This window comes from Oryzias melastigma, linkage group LG14, assembly GCF_002922805.2.
Source record: "Oryzias melastigma strain HK-1 linkage group LG14, ASM292280v2, whole genome shotgun sequence".
NCBI classification, from domain to species: domain Eukaryota; kingdom Metazoa; phylum Chordata; class Actinopteri; order Beloniformes; family Adrianichthyidae; genus Oryzias; species Oryzias melastigma.
Window position 1 is genome coordinate 19,091,294 of NC_050525.1, and position 20,692 is coordinate 19,111,985.

The following is a 20,692-nucleotide window of genomic DNA, read 5'->3' on the forward strand; positions in this document are numbered from 1 at the left end:
TCAATTTTTTTCAGTTTCTATTCAAAATCAATTTTATTTTATCATTAAAACATTTCTTGCTAGTCTCTGATCATCTGCAGGACTTACATGGTTTTCACCAGACCTCCATACCTGCAGACATTTGGACAGAACCTCAAAAAAAGTGAGAAAGCTTAGAAACAAAAACAAATTTTATATTCTTTCCTGAGCATGCTGAATTAATCCCTTACAGCCTGTTTACATTTGAGTAAAATTACATTTACATCATCATGAAGAACTGAGTTTGGTGGAAAGTTTCACCTCAGAATCCATGAACAGGGCTGGATTTTTCTCAGCATACATATTCCTGTGACGCCCTCCACTGTTGGAAGAGAACATCGGCTTTAAAGTCCAGTCAAGCTCAGGCTGACTGGACTTTAAAGCACAAAAAGCTAAAATCGTATTTTATATTTTTAAAAATGTACTTAAAGCCTCAAAGCAGAGAAAAACATTCCAGATAGCGTCACTGCATTCCCCAGAGAGAGAATTAGAGGTGTTCATGTCAAATGTGCAGCATGAAGTCAATTCAAAAATATATGAGGAACATATGGCTCGGATTAGATATTTGGAGTCATAATTTTAGGTCCATTGTTTATGCTAAGCCTTGATGACACATTTGTATTTATGGCCTTGAAAGTAAAGCATATAGATTGCTCTGAGCAAATACTGTTCATTTACCTCCAGTCTTTGATTGTTATTGCGTTGGTATTAGTTCACTGGACAACTATGCAGCTCCACAAAGCATACCAGGGTTGGAAAGTGAAGCAATAAAGCCAAACTTTAAAACCAATTATGGGTGTTCAGGTAGCACTGGCTTTCTTTTTTAACAAACACATACATGTAAAGTCATGCAGAAGCAGCAATAGCTTCAAATGACAACAGCACAGATTTAAGTTTGACTGGTTTTGTTCAGTAAATCCCCTGTTATAAACTTTTTTTGGTCCTCACTTGTCTCAAATATCCCTAATTGTTCATTTTTATCAATTTTTTTCTCTTTTTTGGTGTATTATCCATTACTTTTATATCTACATTACAGTTTTAAACATATCCAATGACGCAGCTGAATTATATCAGGTGTTGATTAGCACCAATCAACAGCAGCTGCAACATTTCCATCTGTGTCAATCACTGTCAAATTCACATTGGTCTCTAAGTACCTGTTTACACTTATTTGGAGTAATGTGCGTCATTTTATCCCGCAAATCGGTGTTTTTACTCAATTTCTAATAAAAATAAGCACAGGAACCAGAATTTTTAGGATTACAGAATTATATAAATAAGGCCCGGCAATTACTAGAGGGTTAAACAACCATTCTGGTTTAATAAAATGGACCTCTGTGCTTTCTCTAACCGTCTGTCTTTTTTTTTTATAGCCAGTTACTCCTGTTTTATCCTCCCCACCCCACTCACTCACTTTCCCTCCTTCTTCCTAGAGGCTTTGTTTCACCCCGATAGGCTTGGTGGGAATAAAACCTGGAGCCTTGGAGTTGGGAAGGACATTCTGGAGCGAGATGGCAGGGGGGACAGTGGCTGTTTACCTGTGTGGAGCGCTTCTGCTGGCTCTGTGGAAGCCCTCACTGCAAGGAGGTGAGTCAGCTTCACTGCAAGTATTCATAAAATAAAACCTGAGTCAGGTGGATTGTAGTCAATGGGGAGATGTTAGAAAAAACTTTTATATCTATTTATTTACTGAGAAACTGGAAGATTTTCTGCTAGATTACTTGCCTTGAAGACTTTAGAGTTTTCCTGATTTTTATTTTTCTCAATGTGAAAAATTCCAGTTGATTGAAATTCAAGTTATCCTGGTTTAGCATAATAAATGTTTAGATTAGTTTAATTTAGTAATTATTAATTTACGAAGGGTCGTTACACATTTTAAAGCTTAATAGGTTCAAGAAATTATATTTAACAAATTCTTGGTCCAAGTTTTGATTTAGTTTCAGATGTTTTCTGAGCTCTTTTCAAAACAATGTGCCTCAGGCTTGTCTTCTTATTTAGCCCAAATGTATTTATATAACCTCTTGCACTTTTATATAATACAGTATTTACATCAAAGTCTAACAAAATCTGCAATTCAGACTGATTTTTTAATGCGAAATATTTTACATTAAATATGTGAAAATATTATTTTTAACATCTTATTTTCACACAATATTCTAATCTCATCTGAGTTCAAAGTAAGAAGGGAAATAGGGTGGTTGTGTTTTAGCTTAAATTTAATTAGGATAAAGGTTTTAGAAGTCATACTTTTGTTTTTGACATGTTCTTGTGGCACTTTTCTCATAATAGAGGACACATATTAATAAAATTAAGCTTAAAATTGCTTTTCTGAGCATTTATTTATTCAAATCATTGTGAATCAGGAACAGACGCAAAAGATTCATTAGAAAAAACTTGTAAGTGTGGCTCACAAGTTACTACGACAAACCACAAACTCCCTACTCCACCCCATTCTGATGCATCCACTTGCAGACAAATAGATTCATGTTCTGCTTTGTTTTCCTTGTATGAGCTCTGATGTTGCTCGCCGTTTTTGTTGCCCCGGTAATGTTAGGTTGGGAGTGTGAGGAGCTAAAGGTCGAGGGAGATTGGTAGAGATGGACGATTGGAAGGGCAGTGGGCTTAATCCGCCAACAGTTCTTTTGACAACTCAAAGGCAAATTTTTAATGATCCACTGCTGCTCTGCAGGTACTATGTCCTAGAAAAGGACAAGATTTTTTTATATAAGCTAAAATTTGCATAATTGTAATTAAAAGTTCACTAAGAACGTTTTTAAAAAAGATCAAAAGATGATGGGAGTTTGACTTTAATGACAGTCTCCCAAATCCAATTAGGATTTCAACAAAACAAGATAACTGAGGATCACTTTGCCATAAATCAACACATTTATGGCAATTTAAGCTCTTTTTAGATAACTATATGTATAATGATTATAAAATTCCTAAATAATTTCACTGTTTTACTGAAATAATGGCTTTTTCTTGCATTCTTTGCAACTTGGTACAGTATTTGGTTCCAAACTATAATCAAACATGATGAACATCAATAATAGGTTCTCTTTGAGACTTACCGCACAAAATGCCAACACACCATTTTATGCAATTATGGATCATACAAAACTAATTTCTTCTCATCCAGGAATGAAACAAGTTTAAATTTGAAGGCTTAATGTTTGCCAGCTGATGGAATATGAAATAAATACATTAAATGAGTCAAATCCCCAGGAACAATCATTCTTGGCATTAGCAGGCTAATGAAAGGAGACGCACTTGACCAGTTCATTCATCAAACTTTCACAGGAAAGCTTGTCAAAACAGTGAATTCTGGTGAATTTGAGTAAACATTTATGCCTGTTGGTCCAAAAAAATGTAAAACCATTTAAAAGTCTCATTTTACTCTCTAGGAGGCCAAAACTAATGACCGAACAGCAGAATTATTTATTGTGTGTTGTTAATCTACACGTCGTTACTGTGAGATCAGACTCACAGTCTGTAAGAATCCCTGCAGACTTGTTCTTTACTGGAGTCCTTTTCCTTTTATAGCTGTTTTCCTCTGTGTGTTTCTATTTTTAATGTGTCATGGTTTGTGAAATACAACATGTGTGCAGAAAAGTGTGAGACTTAGAACCAGAGACAAATGCCTTTTGAATGAGCGAGCCCTTTTTTATCAGCTGTAGAAAAAAAAAAGTCAACAGTAACAGCAAAGCTGATGGTCAGAGTGTATATTTTTCCCCCTCTCCTTGTGTGGCTTTTGATTCTGTTTACTATTCTAAATTAATGAGTTAATCGTTGCAACAAACTGAGGCAAATCCTGCAAGTTTACCTCTGAGCAATGACTCACACATTCCACAAATTCTGTTCTTGTGTTTGGGCCCAAACTCATAACTTTTATACATAACTGCCAATGATTTTATAATGGTTGCAAGGTCTTTACACACAAATTACCCTGAAAATGATTTTACACTTGCCAATATTGCATTAATAAAATGCTATTCTATTAAAGGTCAAAACAACTTAAAATGATAAAACTTCATTAAATGTTATCTTTGCAGATGATCATGGTTTATCTGTGTTTCAGGTGTGTACATCCCAGCTGCTGGGGGAGCTGGACCTGGATTTGGGCCTGGTGGGACTGGGACTGGATTTGGTCCTGGAGGAGCTGGACCTGGAGGGACTGGTGCTGGGTTAGGAAGTTTTGGACCAGGAGGTATAGATAAAAAGTGTTTTCTAGTTTAATTTTACAAACTATTACATTAGTTTATGTTGAACTTCTTAATACAAGGGCTGAAAATGTTGTTTTAATTACTTTACATATGCGTGACATTCTTTTCAGATGCTCACATGTTCATGAAAATTAGGACTCAAACTAACTGGAAAAGCTCCAAGTTACAGTGGAAGCCAAGAAAAACACAGTTTGTTTTCATAACTCAAAGATAATGAAGTCCTCATGTCAATTTTAACCACCATAAATAGTTTAGTTGTAAAACATGCATGAAATATTGCTGCTTTCAGCTCTCTGATAATGTGCTTTCTGCCTGTGATTACAATATATCTGTTCAACTTTCTGTGTGTCCCTTTAAGGATATGGTGGACAAGGAATAGGTGGTTTGGGGCCAGGAGGAGTTGGTCCAGGAGGAGTTGGTCCAGGAGGAGTTGGACCTGGAGGAGTTGGACCTGGAGGAGTTGGTCCAGGAGGAGTAGGACCTGGAGGAGTTGGTCCAGGAGGAGTTGGTCCAGGAGGATTTGTTCCGGGAGGTGTTGGACCTGGAGGAGTTGGTCCAGGAGGAATTGGTCCAGGAGGATTTGTTCCAGGAGGAGTTGGACCGGGAGGTGTTGGTCCAGGTGGCGTTGGTCCAGGAGGAATTAGACCAGGTGGAGTTGGTCCAGGTGGGGTTGGTCCAGGTGGGGTTGTTCCAGGAGGAGTTGGACCGGGAGGAGTTGGACCGGGAGGAGTTGGACCAGGAGGAGTTGGACCTGGAGGAGTTGGACCGGGAGGAATTAGACCAGGAGGAGTTGGACCTGGAGGAGTTGGACCAGGAGGAGTTGGACCTGGAGGAGTTGGGCCTGGAGGAATTAGACCAGGTGGAGTTGGTCCAGGTGGGGTTGTTCCAGGTGGAGTTGGACCAGGAGGAATTGTACCAGGAGGAGTTGGTCCAGGAGTTGTTGGGACAGGTAAGAACATATGTGGTAGATGCCCTGATCATTTATTAATTCTGCAGTTTAGCTGGAGTATTACATTTTTCTATCAAAACCAATTATATGACTAGAATCTAAATCTAAATTGACTTTTTTTTTAATCACAAGACTGTTTAACCTCATTTTGTGACTTTTCATTTTTCTACAGGTGGGAAACCACCAAAAACAGGTAAGATTTGAGAGTATTCACTGAATAGTTTCTTTAATTAAAAGCACAAATATGCTTGATATTAAACAATTTGAAAATTCAAAACCTTGGAAATTATTTTTCCACTGATCAAATTTACAAATAATTATGATATGGCATAACGTAACAAGAAACAAGAGGGGTTAAAAATAGATCTGGTGGAACAAGACCAAGCGATGCAAGTATTATTTAATTTCTGAAATATATTTCAGATATTTTATTCTTTTGGTCAGACTTTCAAATTTTCAATTAACAGTTAAATGGTAAATTAGATAGTGTCACCTGAATTAGGAATTAGAATTAAGAGTTAGGACAAAGACCAAAACCCAATAATTTTATAATGGAAGTTAGACCTTAATGTTTTTTTGTTGTTGAGGTTGTTGTTTTTTTTTTTAAATAGGATAATTTGTTTAAAATAGTAATTATTATTGGGTAATCAGCTGGTTTATGTTATTTGAACAACATTTAAAAAGGAAATGACAGTAAGGTATACAGCTTTTCTAAATGAAACCATTGACTGATAAAATCGCCTCAACAACAGACGAATATGTTTTCTAATTATCTAACCTGTCAGGTGGCTATGGAAGATATGGAGGTGGTTATGGACCTAAACCACCAAAAACAGGTAACTTTTGATAAGTTATTTGTCTTTAGTTAAGCTTAAAATCTGTTAATTTTTTTATTTTAATCTTACCTTAGGTGGAGTTGGAACATCAGCTGGAGGGACTGGTTTAAGGCCAGGTGGAACTGGATTTGGTCCCGGTGGTGGAGGGTTTGGGCCAGGAGGAACTGGATTTGGTCCGGGTGGTGCAGGGGTTGGGCCAGGAGGAACTGGATTTGGTCCTGGAGGTGCTGGGGTTGGGCCAGGAGGAACTGGATTTGGTCCTGGTGGTGGGGGGGTTGGGTCAGGAAAAACTCGATTTGGTCCGGGTGGTGTAGGGGTGGGACCAGGAGGAACTGGATTTGGTCCTGGTGGTGTAGGGGTTGGACCAGGAGGAACTGGATTTGGTCCAGGTGGTGTAGGGGTTGGGCCAGGAGGAACTGGATTTGGTCCTGGTGGTGCTGGGGTTGGGCCAGGAGGAACTGGATTTGGTCCTGGTGGTGCTGGGGTTGGGCCAGGAGGAACTGGATTTGGTCCTGGTGGTGCTGGGGTTGGGCCAGGAGGAACTGGATTTGGTCCTGGTGGTGCTGGGGTTGGGCCAGGAGGAACTGGATTTGGTCCTGGTGGTGCTGGGGTTGGGCCAGGAGGAACTGGATTTGGTCCTGGTGGTGCTGGGGTTGGGCCAGGAGGAACTGGATTTGGTCCTGGTGGTGCTGGGATTGGGCCAGGAGGAACTGGATTTGGTCCTGGTGGTGCAGGGGTTGGGCCAGGAGGAACCGGATTCGGTCCTGGTGGTACAGGGGTTGGGCCAGGAGGAACCGGATTCGGTCCTGGTGGTGCTGGGGTTGGACCAGGAGGAACTGGATTTGGTCCTGGTGGTACAGGGGTTGGACCAGGAGGAACTGGAGTTCGTCCTGGTGGAGTTGGTGTCCAAGATGGAGGTACAGTACTTTACGCTCAATCATTTTGAACTGCACCAAATAAAAGAACCATGCATTTTTTAAACTGCTTGATAATTTTAAAAAAAAGTCCCACATGTGATTTAACTATTGACTGTACAAGAAAACTGGACTGAATGAGTGTGATGTCACCTGTAGAAAATGCCTTACCTCCATTGAAATGTAACCAATTCAGTTGCCATTTATCCACGATACGGACGTCACCATGTTGGAGTCAGAGGACAGTGATTGGTCTGAGTCAGTCTGAGTTTAGACAAAGAAGTAGAGACCCACCATTGTAGAAGTACAACAGTCATTATAGTTAATTGATACTAGTTTTGATCAGCTGATTATTTAAAAACTGAATGACCAGGTCTTGTGTTACTCCATGAAGACACTACCAGGAATCAATGGCTGCATTTTGTGAAAATGTTGTACTGGGGAGAATTTTCACTTATGAATTGATCACCACATTGATTGGATCTTCATTTTTTGAAATACTTCATAGTGGGATTTAGAAGCTAGCAGTCGGATCCATGATTGTACGTTGTGAACCTTTATTGCAAATCTGAAGAAAAACAAGTAATGACATTCGATAACCTTATGCAGAAGATTACTGTTGAGAAAACAGGAGTCATCAAAGGTCACATGACCTCACAAATACAGTACATTGGCTTTTTTATGTCCGCTTTCTTTACATTTACTCAAAATGTGTGTGAAAAATAATGTGTATTATTCAATGATTCTTCTGCTAAATAGATAAAAGAAGTTGTTTTAGTGTCTAAGTATCCCAAAATGTTTTTTTCTGTTTTCAGTTCTGCCACAGACTGGTACCACTGGTGTGGGACCGGGAGGAAAGAGTGGTGGTAAAGCTTCAAAACAAGTTCCTGGTAAGCTTATTAAAATTACATCACAGGTGACTTTGGGAAGTTATGTCCACTGCTTTAAATATATATATATATATATGACATTCAAGCAAAAAGACCATTTTTACTGGAATGTTCCTGATGTAAGTTTACTATGACACAGGCATTGGAGTGCCTGGACTTTATCAAGGTGGATTTGTTCCAGGCCAAGGTGTGTTGGAGCAAAAGTATCATCCAACCAAATATATACCTGTTATAATGAATGTCATAAAATAGTGTAATAAATAAGCTTTGAAACTTACAGAGAACCCTATGTTTCCTTTATTTAGGTTTTGGGGGCCGCGGAATTCTTCCTGGTGTTGCCACAGGATCTGGACTTGGACCTCAGACTGGTATGTAAAGATTCAATTTGTAATACATATTCGTACTTTGTGGGATGAGGGTCAGCGCTGGTTAGTCTAAGGCCATGGTTCTTGACCAGGGAAAAGTAGTTGGTGGGTGAAGTTATCCTGCCCCAAGTGGAGGTGTTTAGGTATCTCAAGGTCTTTTTTTTTGCTTAGAATGCTTCCCTCAAGACCCTGCTTCAAATGAACAGAAGAAGATGAAAGGATGGACTTTGATCTCATGTTGAACCAATTATTTTGTTATGTTCTACTGTCTGATTCTTCCTAGGATCAGGAGCACTTGGTCAAAGTGGGGTAGGACCAGGAGGAACAGGCAGTATGTATCAGAGTGTACAGTTTCTGCAGGTTTATTTGCAGATTATTTAAGTATTTTACAAATTTTCTTCCTTAAATAAAAAAAATATGTATTTTTTCATATGATATTTTTTTTGTTAGATGGCCGTGGACAGCAGTTACCTGGAGTTTTTCGAGGTTTCCCTTTGGTAACACCAAAATCAGGTAAATTAAAATACATACTGATGTAAACCAAAAACATGGTTTGATGTGATAGCAATAAACTTGATAGATGCGATCCAACAACATGTCTTTGATTTTTGAAACACAGGTGCAAACAAATCAAAAAAACTTGCAAAACCTGCAGCAAAATACGGTAGGATCTTTTGTCCAAGTTTCTAACATGCAACTGATCTGCAGAGCAGTTTATTTGTAACACTAACATTGTTGTTCTGTTTTTTTCATTTTTTAAATCTGCTTTTACTAATAGGTGGAACAGGAACTGGAGGAGGCACACTTGGTCAAGTTGGAGCCAGTAGGCTTCCTGGAGGGGGAGTAGGAGTCACATCTGGTGTAGGAGGCGGTGTAGGACCTGGAACTGGACCAGGATTTGGTCCAGGTGTTGGATATGGACCAGGAGTTGGTCCAGGTATTGGAACTGGGACTGGACCAGGATTTGGTCCAGGTGTTGGCACTGGACCAGGAGCTGGTCCAGGTGTTGGAACTGGAACAGGAGTTGGTCCAGGTGTTGGGACTGGACCAGGATTTGGTCCAGCTGTTGGAACTGGAACTGGACCAGGATTTGGTCCTGGTGTTGGAACTGGGACCGGACCAGGATTTGGTCCAGCTGTTGGAACTGGAACTGGACCAGGATTTGGTCCAGGTGCAGGAACTGGAACTGGACCTGGACTTGGAACAAGTGTTGGAGCTGGGACTGGACCAGGATTTGGTCCAGGTGTTGGAACTGGAGGTAATAATAAATCAACAAATATTTTATTTCAAGTGACAGTAAATTAACTTGATACACTCAAAATAATAAAGTTATTTACTTGCTACAACTAACCTACTGACAAATGACTGGGTCTTACAGGGTATGATGCCAACGCAAAAGCCCGTAAATATGGTAAGAAATAAAAGGATCAACTAGGTTCCACTGCTCTTTCACTGTTTAACTCAAATTGCTCTGGCAGTAAAACCCTGGTGGCATTGCTTTTTGCAGGCATGTTGAGTGGGGCTCTTGGTGTTCCACAATCAGGAACTGGAGGGGTCGGACCAGGAGGTGCTGGCACTGGTTATGGGCCTGGAGGTGTCGGACCAGGAGGCGCTGGCACTGGTTATGGGCCTGGAGGTGTTGGACCAGGAGGCGCTGGCACTGGATATGGGCCTGGAGGTGTCGGACCAGGAGGCGCTGTCACTGGATATGGGCCAGGAGGTGTCGGACCAGGAGGCGGTGGCACTGGATATGGGCCTGGAGGAGTCGGACCAGGAGGCGCTGGCTATGGACCAGGTGGATATGGGCCTGGAGGTGTTGGTTCCAGCTATGGACCTGGGGGTATGACAAGATACAACATTTGTAGCAATCATTTAATGATCACTGTTGATGAAAATGTTTTAATTTCACATAAAAAAGTAAATACATTTTTCTTTTTTGGAATGTGCTTACAGGGTATGCAGGTGCCAAAGCGCGCAAATATGGTAAGACAATCCTCTTTAGGCTAAATTTCTGTCTCGTGAAGTGTGGCTTCATGGCATTTATTTTTGAAGGTTTCCCAGGAGGTCTGGGTAGTACCCTTGGTACCGGAGGACCTGGAAGTTTAGGTGGACCTGGTTCTGGAATTGCAGGAGGAGTAGGGATTCCTGGATCAGGGTTAGGGATAGCAACTGGGAGAGGACCTGGAGCAGGACTTGGGACAGCAGGAACAGCTGACTCTGGTGTTGGAACGGCAGGTGGACCAGGTGGGTTTGAACCAGGCTATGATACAGGTATAACTCCTTTGGAACAAAAAAATAAAAAGCTCAATAAACCAACTTGCTTATGTATAAAAAAACACACGCGTGTGTGCACACCTTCCGTGTTTGGTATAGAACTGCTTATGTTTGTCCTTAATTTTTAAGTTATGTGTTTTTATGGTATAAAAATAGTTGTAATTCTATAAAACACTTTGTGTTTAGTTTTCTTTTTTTGTGCTTATCAGATATATATATTTTTTTTTACCCCAAACTTAGTTGAGTCTTAAGACAAATGCATAGATATATAGTGTACAAGCTACAAAATTAATAGCAGAATCCCATTTATTAAATGTCTGGAAATAATTCACATGTGAAAACTTGCAGTACATTCATAAGCATATTTGGTGTTTTATTTCTTTTAATTTGTTCTTCACAGCATATCCTGGGGGGGCCAAGTCTCTGAAATACGGTGGGACATTTGGACAATTGTGGAAAAAATATGTGATACACATGTATATTCTCACATTAAATAACAAGATAACCAAAATAAAATAAGTTTCATTTTCATGGTAGTTTAAAACAAAACAAAAATAACGTTAAACTTCTTGGACATCTGCTGCTCCACAGGAGTGCCTGGTGGTGGTGGAGCACCAGGATTTGGACCAGGAGGAAGACTAGATGGCCCAGGTGCTGGTGGATATGGCCCTGGAGCTGGAGGTGTACTCGGAACTGGGAGAGGTTATGGACCCGGTGGATATGGACCTGGAGTTGGATCGGTGGCTGGAACGGGATATGGTCCAGGGAGAGGTTATGGTACAGGACCAGGAACTGGATATGGAACAGGTTGAAGACCAGTTTAAATACAAATTTGATCAAGTATATATTCTTTCATCCTGAAACACTTATGTTTGACTTTTATTTCTGATCAGGCTATGGACCTGGATCAAAGGCTGCTAAATATGGTCTGTTTTCAGTTCGTTTATTTATTGGCAGATTTAAAATCCTCGTTTGTAAAGCATTTATCTTTATATTTTTGATGAAGGTCAAGTTGGACCAGGGACTAGAGGATCACCTACAGGTGGTACAGGACAGGGTGGTGAGTTATATTGAGCAAAACATATTATTAATGGTAAATTCCAATTCTTCTGGGTTAAGAAATACTGACTAATAACATGAATCTTAAAGTTGGGTGCATTTTTCCCTACTTGACATGAAATACTGTAGGACATTGCTTCCCTATAGAGATACCAAAGGATGCATAGGTTTTATCCAACCAGTATAACTTGATAATACAGCTATAAGTTTGCCCCTTCATGTTTTGCAGAAAGCATGTGATACAGTCATTCAGCAGATGCAGGACACATTTGCAATCAAACTTAAGGCATGTTTACTCTTATAAGATCATGATATCCAACTGAAAAAAAAGTAAATTGATGCTCCTTCCAGTTGATAGATTTAAGTATTTAATGATTTTGTCTTTAATTGAGAGGTATGTGTCATCTACTGGGTTGGAAAAAAATAAATTTTGAATGCTGTGTATGATGATGTATAGTAGACAGTAGAGCTCTAATTTTAAAAACTCACTTTTTGTATGAGCTGTAGGACAACCAGGTGGAGTTCTACCTGGAAGTGGCGTGGTGAATGGAACTGCAGGCACTGCAGGAACAACTAGACCCAGTGGTGAGCTTTGTTTTAACACTCAAGATTGTATAGTAAAGCACATGTAAAGTTGATAATAATCTAATTTCTGGTGAATTAGGAGGAGGATTTGTAGGTGGTACACCACTGCCAGTGCCAGAAGGTAACTGTGCACATCAGCATAAAACACCATATTTGTAAAGCTTTGTAGTTTCAGCACTTTTTAGTTAGTTTTCTCAAAGAAAAACGTTTTGGCAATCAGAATTATATACCTGACACTCGTTGTCATTTCAGGTGATGCAGTGAATGCCAGTGTAATAGAAGGGTCTGGAATTCCTGGAACAGAAGGTGTGTGAATCTTTTTATAATTTTCAGGAATCTGTTTTTCAGAAATTCAGGTGTAGCTAAAATGACAGCAACTATCCCAGTTGTTTAGGTCTAAGAAATGTAAATTCTCATGACAGATTAGGTTACAACAGTTATACTGTAAGGCAGGTTTCATGGGCATTACCTTTGGAAAATGATAATTAAATACTTAAATAATCTGCATTTATGTGTACCTATAACATAAAAAAGAATATTTGTGGTTGAAATTTCCTAACTATTAAAAGGAGGTACTGGTGTATCTGGGAAACCAGTGGGAGGTGTTGGAGATGGGTTGAATGGAACAGGAATTCCCATCATTGGAGCAAGACCAGGTATTTAAAATATAAAGAGCAAACATCAAGCATGTAAAATGTTCAATAAAAAAGACAATTGCACCAACTAATAACATATCTGTATACTGTCTAATTTGTTTTCCAAATCCTCTTGATTAATCAGGACTCAATGGGACGATTACTGGAGGTGAGAAAACCAACATTTGCATATTCACTTTTTCTTTTGGTTTGCAGTCAGATTGTATTTATTGTTTCAAGGAAAAAGACTAGTATGTCTAAGCTTCATCTCACAGTGCCACTATGTGTTAGCACCTCGCCTTTTTATAGAAATAGATTATGCATTTATTTTAAACAAATCTTTTTAATGCATGTTTATTTATTTTTTTGCTGTTTTAACTTAATGCACTTTCTCAAATGGGCATTTTTCATGCAGAATATCTTCAACAACCATTAAGATCAAACATAAAGTTTTAGAGATGCATCTTTGAATATGCAAAAAATTGTTTTGTTCTTGAAAGATACCTAACATCTGTTCTTTCAACATTTTTATTTTTTAAAGAGGCAAAGACCAATGTTTTTGTTCTTATTATTTGCAGGTTACACAGGAGATACCCCTGGTAAGGAAACAGAAAACATTGTATATTTAAATACTAGGTTATTACTGTAAAGCAGGTAAATACAGTATAAAGCTTATTGGTAACTATGTGTTTTTTGGTTTTCTTCTAAACTGTAGGAGGAACAAGTCTTCCCCCTAGAGGTGAGATCCTGTCTTCTTAGGTTTTTATTAAGAATACAAAGTCAACAATGTTATTCTACATCTGCATCAACGCTTTCACAGCTTCTGGAGATGGTCTTTCAGGTGGAACGCTGCTTGGAGTCAAACCTCTCAAACCTCCAGGTGCATAAAATAGATTGGAATCTTTTCATGAACATTACTAGTTTAAGTAATAACCCAGTTTCCTTAATTTCACACATTTACGTCTAAAAATGCTATACAGTATTAATTCCAGCAGTTCTTAGTTCAAAATAAATTTCTTCTTGTTTTCTCTCCAACAGGAATCCCCAGAGGTGATACACCAGGCCAAGAAGAAGGAGATGAAGTTCCTCAAGGAGAAAGAGGTGGCACTGTTGGACCGGGAGGGGTTGGAGGGACTCCTTCCACTACTAGGGTAGGAGGAGGTGTAGGAGGAACTCCAGCAACACCAAAAGGTGCTACATTTATCTTGTAAACTTTTATTGAAAATTAAATGAAATGTCAACTTTCACCCACATAAATGTTTGTGGAACTAATGAACAGAAAAAATATGAGACATATACTGAAATGATCTCAATTCTACTTTTAAATGTATTCCTTTTCCATATAGCACATGGACCTGGTGGAACTGCAGCGGGTACAGGTGTTGGTACAGGTGTCGGTACAGGTGTCGGTACAGGTGTCGGTACAGGTGTCGGTACAGGTGTCGGTGGTGTGGGTGGAGTTGGTAGTGGAGGTCCTGGTAGAGGAAGCTTGGTACCTGGAGCTGGTGGATCTACTGGAGTAGGAGCAGGGGGTCCAAAACCTGGAAAAAGTGAGATCTCCAAAATGGGTTTACATCCATCCCTAAACTACACCTCAACAACTCTCTCTTACAAATTTTTAATGATTTTTTACACAGGCTATGGTGTTGGTGTGGGTGAAGCTGGAGTTTTACCTAGTGGAGGTACTGAATCCAACACTTTAATAATATCAGTTGATTGGAATGCATTAATACAAAGCATGATGTTTCCTTCTTCAAACTCAGGCATACGCTACCCAACTGGAGCTGGTACAAGATTAGGAGCAGGAAAAGGTTTAAGAAACTGACCTCACATTTTATCTAGACTTTCAAGGTCGGAAGAAAACTATGCAACCAACATTAGCTTTCATTCAGCATACAGGAAAACGGGAGCAGGAAGCCAGGGAGGAGTTGGTCCAGGTGGCTATGGCGTTGGTCCTGGAAGCTACGGTGTAGGACCTGGAGGTTACGGGGTTGGCCCAGGTGGCTATGGTGCTGGGCCTGGTGGATATGGAACTGGACCTGGTGGATATGGAACTGGACCTGGTGGCTCTGGAGGCAGAGGGGTTGGTGGTGGTCTTGGAGCTGCTGGGACTCTAGGAGTAGGAACTGGTTCAGAAGGTGTGGGTGCAGGTCCTGGGAGAGTTGGTGGTGGACCAGGAGGATATGGCACTGGTTTCACACCTGATGGTAAAGATATTTCAAATCTTTTGACTGATTTAATTTACAAATGCTTTAGATTTGACCTTGCTTGTTTGACTGCATGTTTGTGTGTTGCATCACAAGGTTCTAGGTACGGCACAGGTCCAGGGACTGGAAAACCACAGAAAAGTGAGATTACAATACAAATATTCAAATCAATCAGATACAAAGGTGACTAAAACTACATTAAATACATTTTAGGTTATGGAGGAAGAGCTGGTGGTACTGGCATTGGACCTGGTGGCTATGGAGTTGGGCCAGGTGGAACTGGTCCTGGAGGGTTTGGCCCAGGTGGTTTTCTTCCCAGCATTCCTGGCACTGGTTATGGAACTACTGGCACAGGACCAGGCGGGATTGGAACCAGTACTGGGGGAACAGGATTGGGAGTTTCAGGAACAAGACCTGGAAACTTTGGACCAGGTGCTGTTGGCACAGGACCAGGTACTTATGGACCTGGTGGAACAGGACCCATTGCTGGTGTGTATACACCAGGAAGTAAACAAGCGGGGAAAAGGAAACCACCAAAATCGGGTATGAAGTTCATTTATTAGGAGATTAGCATTGCATGATAAAATGTTTTACTGTTTTTTGCTCCTCTGTCCATGGCTCTATGGTTCATCAATGGGTTCAGGTGGCTTTGGGCGAGGTAAAGTAAAATATTTTTTTTACAATAAAAAAATATAACATTGCAGGTTCTTCAAAAAAGTAAACAAACAAAAACAATACAAAATATCTTTCTGGACATCAGTTCTCAAAATATTGTATTTAACTGAACATGTTACCTTTGGAGTTTCTTCTTTCCTTGACAACAAAATGTGAAGACAGATTGATCATTTCATTGTTGCTGGAAGATGGCTAAAGAAATTTTTGAATCGCTGTTTTAAAATTAAGTACTGGTCCATAGCTTGGTGTGGAAATTGTTTATAGAACAGCATTAGTCAATAAGCTTCATCAAGCAAGTCGCCGTGTCCGTGGAAGGTTCAAGCCAGCCTGATAAAAGATCTGTGGCTGTCTTTACATTGCAGGCGGAACCGGGACTGGAGGCTACGGACCAGGAGGTGCTGGACCTGGAGGTGCTGGAACTGGAGGCTACGGACCAGGAGGTGCTGGAACTGGGGGGTATGGACCAGGAGGTGCCGGAACAGGAACCGGAGGCTACGGACCAGGTGGTGCTGGACCTGGAGGCTATGGACCAGGAGGTGCTGGAACTGGAGGCTACGGACCAGGTGGTGCTGGACCTGGAGGCTACGGACCAGGAGGTGCTGGAACAGGAACCGGAGGCTACGGACCAGGTGGTGCTGGAACTGGGGGGTATGGACCAGGTGGTGCTGGAACTGGAGGCTTTGGACCAGGTGGCGTTGGAACAGGAACTGGTGGGTTTGGACCTGGTGGTGCTGGAACAGGAACTGGAGGGTTTGGACCTGGTGGTGCTGGAACAGGAACTGGTGGGTTTGGACCAGGAGGAACTGGAACTGGAGGCTATGGACCAGGAAGTGCTGGACCTGGAGGCTACGGGCCAGGAGGCGCCGGAACTGGGGGCTATGGACCTGGTGGCCAAGGATTAGGAAAAAGGAAACCTTCGAAATCTGGTACTAAAAACTTTTAAAGTGTGAATCCTTTATTTAAACGCTCCCTTGATCCAGTAATTTAACACAGTGGTTCATATCTTTTTTTCAGGTTATGGAGGAGGCGCTTTTGGAGCAGGTGAGTTTTTGCCGTACAGTAATATAGATTAAACGGTTATTGTTGCTCTAACTTTTGCTTGTTGTTTTTATTCTTTTTTTCTCTGCAGGAGCCTTGGGAGGGGGCACAGGTCCTGGTGGGGCTGGAGCTCGCCCAGGTGGTTATGGACCTGGAGGATATGGCCCTGGTGGAATTGGACCTGGCTCTTCTGGTTATGGGACTGGGGGAGCTGGAACTGGTGGCCTTGGACCAGGTGGAACAGGAGGATATGGAGTTGGTGGCCAAGCAAGAAAGCCTTCAAAGTCGGGCTATGGTTCATCTTTGGGTGGAACTGGGTTGGGACCAGGTAACAGATTTTTAAAAAGAACAACTTGAAAAGATGTTTTTTTTTTTGACAATGTTGTTACAGCTACTACTGCTTAAGTAGCTAATAATCCTGTTCTCAGAGTCAAATTCAAATGTTATATACAGTTAGTACATGCAGACCAGGTTAGTGCCCTTGTGGAAGAGTTTCCTCTCTGAGACTAGAAGGTTGTGAGTTTAAATTCATACACAAGTCATACCCAAGACTCTAAAAATAGGACTCAGTGGCTCCTTGCTTAACACTCATCAGTAAGTGGTTAGATTGGGGGTAAAACCACCAAATGGTTCCAGAGTGCAACTGTCTCTGCTGTTCACCCCTCCCCCAGGGGATGGGTCAAACAAATTTCACACACCTAGCTGTGTGATAGCTAATTTGATTTTGACTATTTTTTTTTTTTTTACTTTGAGATAGACCAAGTAAGATTTTCAAACAAATCCACCTGTGCTTTTCAGGTGGGGGAGTGGGAGTCTTCCCTGGCACAGCAACAGGAGGTATAGCTGGAGGGGGCCCAGGTAAGCTCAGTGTACTAAAAAAAAACTACAAGTAAAGGAACATGATTGACATTAATTCCATCCATCCATCTTCCTGACCGCTTTGTCCCTTTCGGGGTTGCGGGGGTGCCGGACCCTATCCCGGCTACTGAAGGGCGAAGGCGGGGTACACCCTGAACAGGTCGCCAGTCTGTCGCAGGGCCTCAATCACACACACATTCACTCTCACATTCACACCTAGGGGCAATTTAGAGTCACCAATGAACCTATGAAGCATGTTTTTGGACGGTGGGAGGAAGCCGGAGTCCCCGGTGAAAACCCACGCATGCACGGGGAGAACATGCAAACTCCACACAGAAAGGTCCCAGCTGGGAGTCGAACCGGGGCCTTCTCGCTGTGAGGCGAGAGCGCTAACCACTGCGCCACCGTGCAGCCCTGACATTAATTCATTAAATAATTATCAAAAACACTTACCTTTGAAATAATCACAATTCCAAATAAACTGTTCCAGGCTTTTTACAAACAAGGCAAGCTTTTCAATATCTTGTATCATATTATCTTGTATTGCTCTATGAGTTCCAGACCTGCTTCTTCTAAATATTATCTATTTTCCTGTTCAGGAAGTGTAGTGGGAGGAACAGGAGGGGCAGGAGGTCCTGGTAGAACAAGCCAAGGAATACCAGGGGCAACAGGAGGCCTCCCAGGTCAGATTGAATGAGTACTGAGTGACAAACCCTCTGTCACTTACCTCATGATAAACTGTATTTTAACTTTATGAGATCTTAACTATAAGAAAATACAATAGCAATAATATGGATGTTTTTCCAACAGGGGGGGCTGGCACCGGAGGAGTGGTCGGTGGAACTTATCCAGGTAAAGCCAACTTACCAATTCCAAATGTGTTTTGTTTTGTTTTTTTATTTAACTTCTGTTTCTGTTGTATGATATGTTCCCTAAAATGCTGAGAAAAGCACAAGCTGGGTTTAAGGATTACCGGATTTTAATAATTTCCTTTAATTGTTCTCTAGGATATGCAGGGACTGGACAAAAATGTAAGAAAACACACTTTCCTTTTTGAAATAAGAATACTCTAATTTAAATGTGAGCACATGTGGAGCATATTAGTTTTTATGTTTTGTTAAGCATCAGTTGTAGTTTTAAAACCTTAAGTAAAAGCAGTTTTAAAACAGTCATGACATAAAGGGATCAAACTAAACAATATGAGTAAACATATTTTTACTTGATTATTTCTATTCTTTTTGGTGCAATTTTATTTCATTCAAGTTCCTTTTTGTTGTTTTTCTTTACGTCTTTCAGCCAAGCAACAGAAGGCAGCCAAATACGCAGCCATGCAGGCCTTACTCAGAGCTGGGGGCTACAGAGGTAAATATATAGCCCTACATCACACCTCAGACGTCTGTTTCTTTCAATCAAAACAATGTTTTCACTCTAATTATACAAAGGAACTGATGTATTTTTTAAAATAAAACGTCGTGGCTTTGGTATTGCACATGATAACCAGAACTCACTGGACAGTACAATGATGGCTGTAAAAAGGATTACCTCTGTTCTTGTTTTCTAAGGTGTTGGCCACAGGAGGAAGTGAGAGACCAACTGACAGGAAGTGACCTCATTGAAACAACAGTGGTGCTATAGCTTTACCACGGAATGTCCTACCTGCCTCAGAAACTGAGGCCTTAACTCATTCACATGTTACATATTTGTTATCCAAACCTATTGAAAACAGGAATTCATATTGTGTTCTCAGAAATAAAAAAAGAGACGGTTTTGTTTTCTTTAAATATCTCGAGAAAAGTAAGAAATAAATCCAAAAAAAGCTTGTTTTTTAAGCACATCTGTGGATGCAGACTACAGGCTGAAAGCAGCTATCACATCAGCTCTTCTTACCATATTATAACAGGTTGTTGCTGCTGCATTGAATATTATTTGTGGAAAACTCTGGGTAAAACTCGTTGCCAAGGACTCCTTCTGGGAAGCTCCTTCAGACCTGTCTGCATGCTGATCTGAACTTTTCTAAACACTTATTCTCTTTTTGTCTTCTAGTTTCAATGTTATCTAAGCAGTCAATTCACTGTCTTTATGTTTCAAAATAAAATGTTAAACCTTAAAATATTCTTTTTTTTTTTTACTTATGGGAAAAGTAAAAAAAAATAAACTAAGTTTCATATAATTTGGTCGCTTAATGTCTTATCCACTAACAACAGCATTGCTTCAGTTTTATGTGGACTTAATAGACTGCTGATATAAACCATTAAGCGCATCTACCTAAAGAACATAATTGTAGTGTAAAATGCTGAATCCCACCCATCTGAGACAAGCATGGATTTATTTTACATTTGCTTGAGGCAACATAAGGAGAATGAGTTGTTCAACAACTTAGATGTACTTATTAATATGTTGTTTTTTTAAATAGTTTTTGTGTACTCCATGAACACTGTTCACAGCTTTAAGATTATTAAATTATGCATCAGAATTTTTAAAGACTAATGTTACACCTTTCTGTGCATTAGTCCTCGAGTTAGTTTTCATGTGAATTTTTGTGTCTTTACATGTGAAACACGATAAATTAGTAGAATTATTTTTTTTTTCTCATATGTCCTGGAATGGATGTTGAAACGCATTCTGAAATGTTCTCAAATTGTGTTTAAACTTACCCTTGTGTCTCTATCATTTAGCGCAAATTGTGAATTTAACATTTGTGTATGTAGAAAATGATGCTCTTTTGTACATTTTATCTGAAATAAAGAGGTGTCAAATAATTTACTTTGTCATTCATTTATCCCAAAGCCAAAAAAAAAAAAAAAAAGGAGTCATGGATGGAGGTTTAAAACCAACATTTTCATGTTTGGAAGCTTTTTTTAAAAAAATTCTGAATTGAAAAGGAGAAGGAAACATCACAACATCATTTGCTTTGAGGGCTGTGAAAACCACTTTGCCTCCACAGAGAATCATTTGACACAAACTGGTGGCGCTAAATGTTATATATATAAAAAACTTTAATTCACAGGATATAGTAAAACTGCTGTTTGACTAATTAGTCAAAGAGATTATAAGTAGTACTGAACTATTATTATTGAGGTGCGCAGGACAACATCTGATATCAAGACCTGCGTTTCTTCTCATGCATGAGAACAGGATGTTGTATGGTTGGATAAGGTTGGGTGCT

The 20,692-nt window shown here is 40.2% G+C and overlaps 1 protein-coding gene across 5 annotated transcripts; it reads left to right on the plus strand.

Annotated features, from left to right (window-relative positions):
- Window positions 1-573: 573 nt before the first annotated feature.
- On the plus strand, window positions 574-20,692 carry elnb (elastin b). Of its 5 annotated transcripts, none has more exons than XM_036215295.1 (45): window positions 574-1,605; window positions 4,097-4,225; window positions 4,600-5,190; window positions 5,363-5,383; window positions 5,976-6,026; window positions 6,101-6,943; window positions 7,756-7,830; window positions 7,970-8,017; window positions 8,136-8,198; window positions 8,479-8,526; window positions 8,646-8,708; window positions 8,815-8,859; window positions 8,974-9,453; window positions 9,574-9,606; window positions 9,703-10,035; window positions 10,149-10,439; window positions 10,870-10,902; window positions 11,061-11,276; window positions 11,363-11,395; window positions 11,476-11,529; window positions 12,030-12,113; window positions 12,193-12,234; window positions 12,366-12,419; window positions 12,683-12,769; window positions 12,894-12,917; window positions 13,327-13,347; window positions 13,464-13,487; window positions 13,569-13,628; window positions 13,787-13,939; window positions 14,095-14,298; window positions 14,386-14,430; window positions 14,512-14,559; window positions 14,641-14,955; window positions 15,052-15,096; window positions 15,169-15,498; window positions 15,599-15,613; window positions 15,993-16,556; window positions 16,645-16,671; window positions 16,760-16,996; window positions 17,467-17,526; window positions 18,126-18,209; window positions 18,337-18,378; window positions 18,534-18,557; window positions 18,823-18,888; window positions 19,089-20,692. In XM_036215295.1, the coding sequence occupies exons 1-45, from the start codon at window positions 1,530-1,532 to the stop codon at window positions 19,109-19,111; spliced, it is 6,204 nt and encodes a 2,067-aa protein (XP_036071188.1). In that variant the 5' UTR covers window positions 574-1,529; the 3' UTR covers window positions 19,112-20,692. The 5 variants fall into 5 exon arrangements, with proteins under 5 accessions (XP_036071188.1, XP_036071187.1, XP_036071184.1 ...); XM_036215294.1 differs by lacking the exon at window positions 19,089-20,692 and having other exon boundaries at window positions 10,149-10,178; window positions 10,248-10,439; window positions 18,823-19,038; XM_036215291.1 differs by lacking the exon at window positions 19,089-20,692 and having other exon boundaries at window positions 18,823-19,038.

Coding starts and splice junctions, on each gene's coding strand:
- elnb (XM_036215291.1), top strand. CDS start 1,530: ATGGCAGGGGGGACAGTGGCTGTTTACCTGTGTGGAGCGCTTCTGCTG. Junction 8,199..8,478: donor TGGACTTGGACCTCAGACTG/GTATGTAAAGAT, acceptor GATTCTTCCTAG/GATCAGGAGCACTTGGTCAA. Junction 11,396..11,475: donor ATCAAAGGCTGCTAAATATG/GTCTGTTTTCAG, acceptor TTTTTGATGAAG/GTCAAGTTGGACCAGGGACT.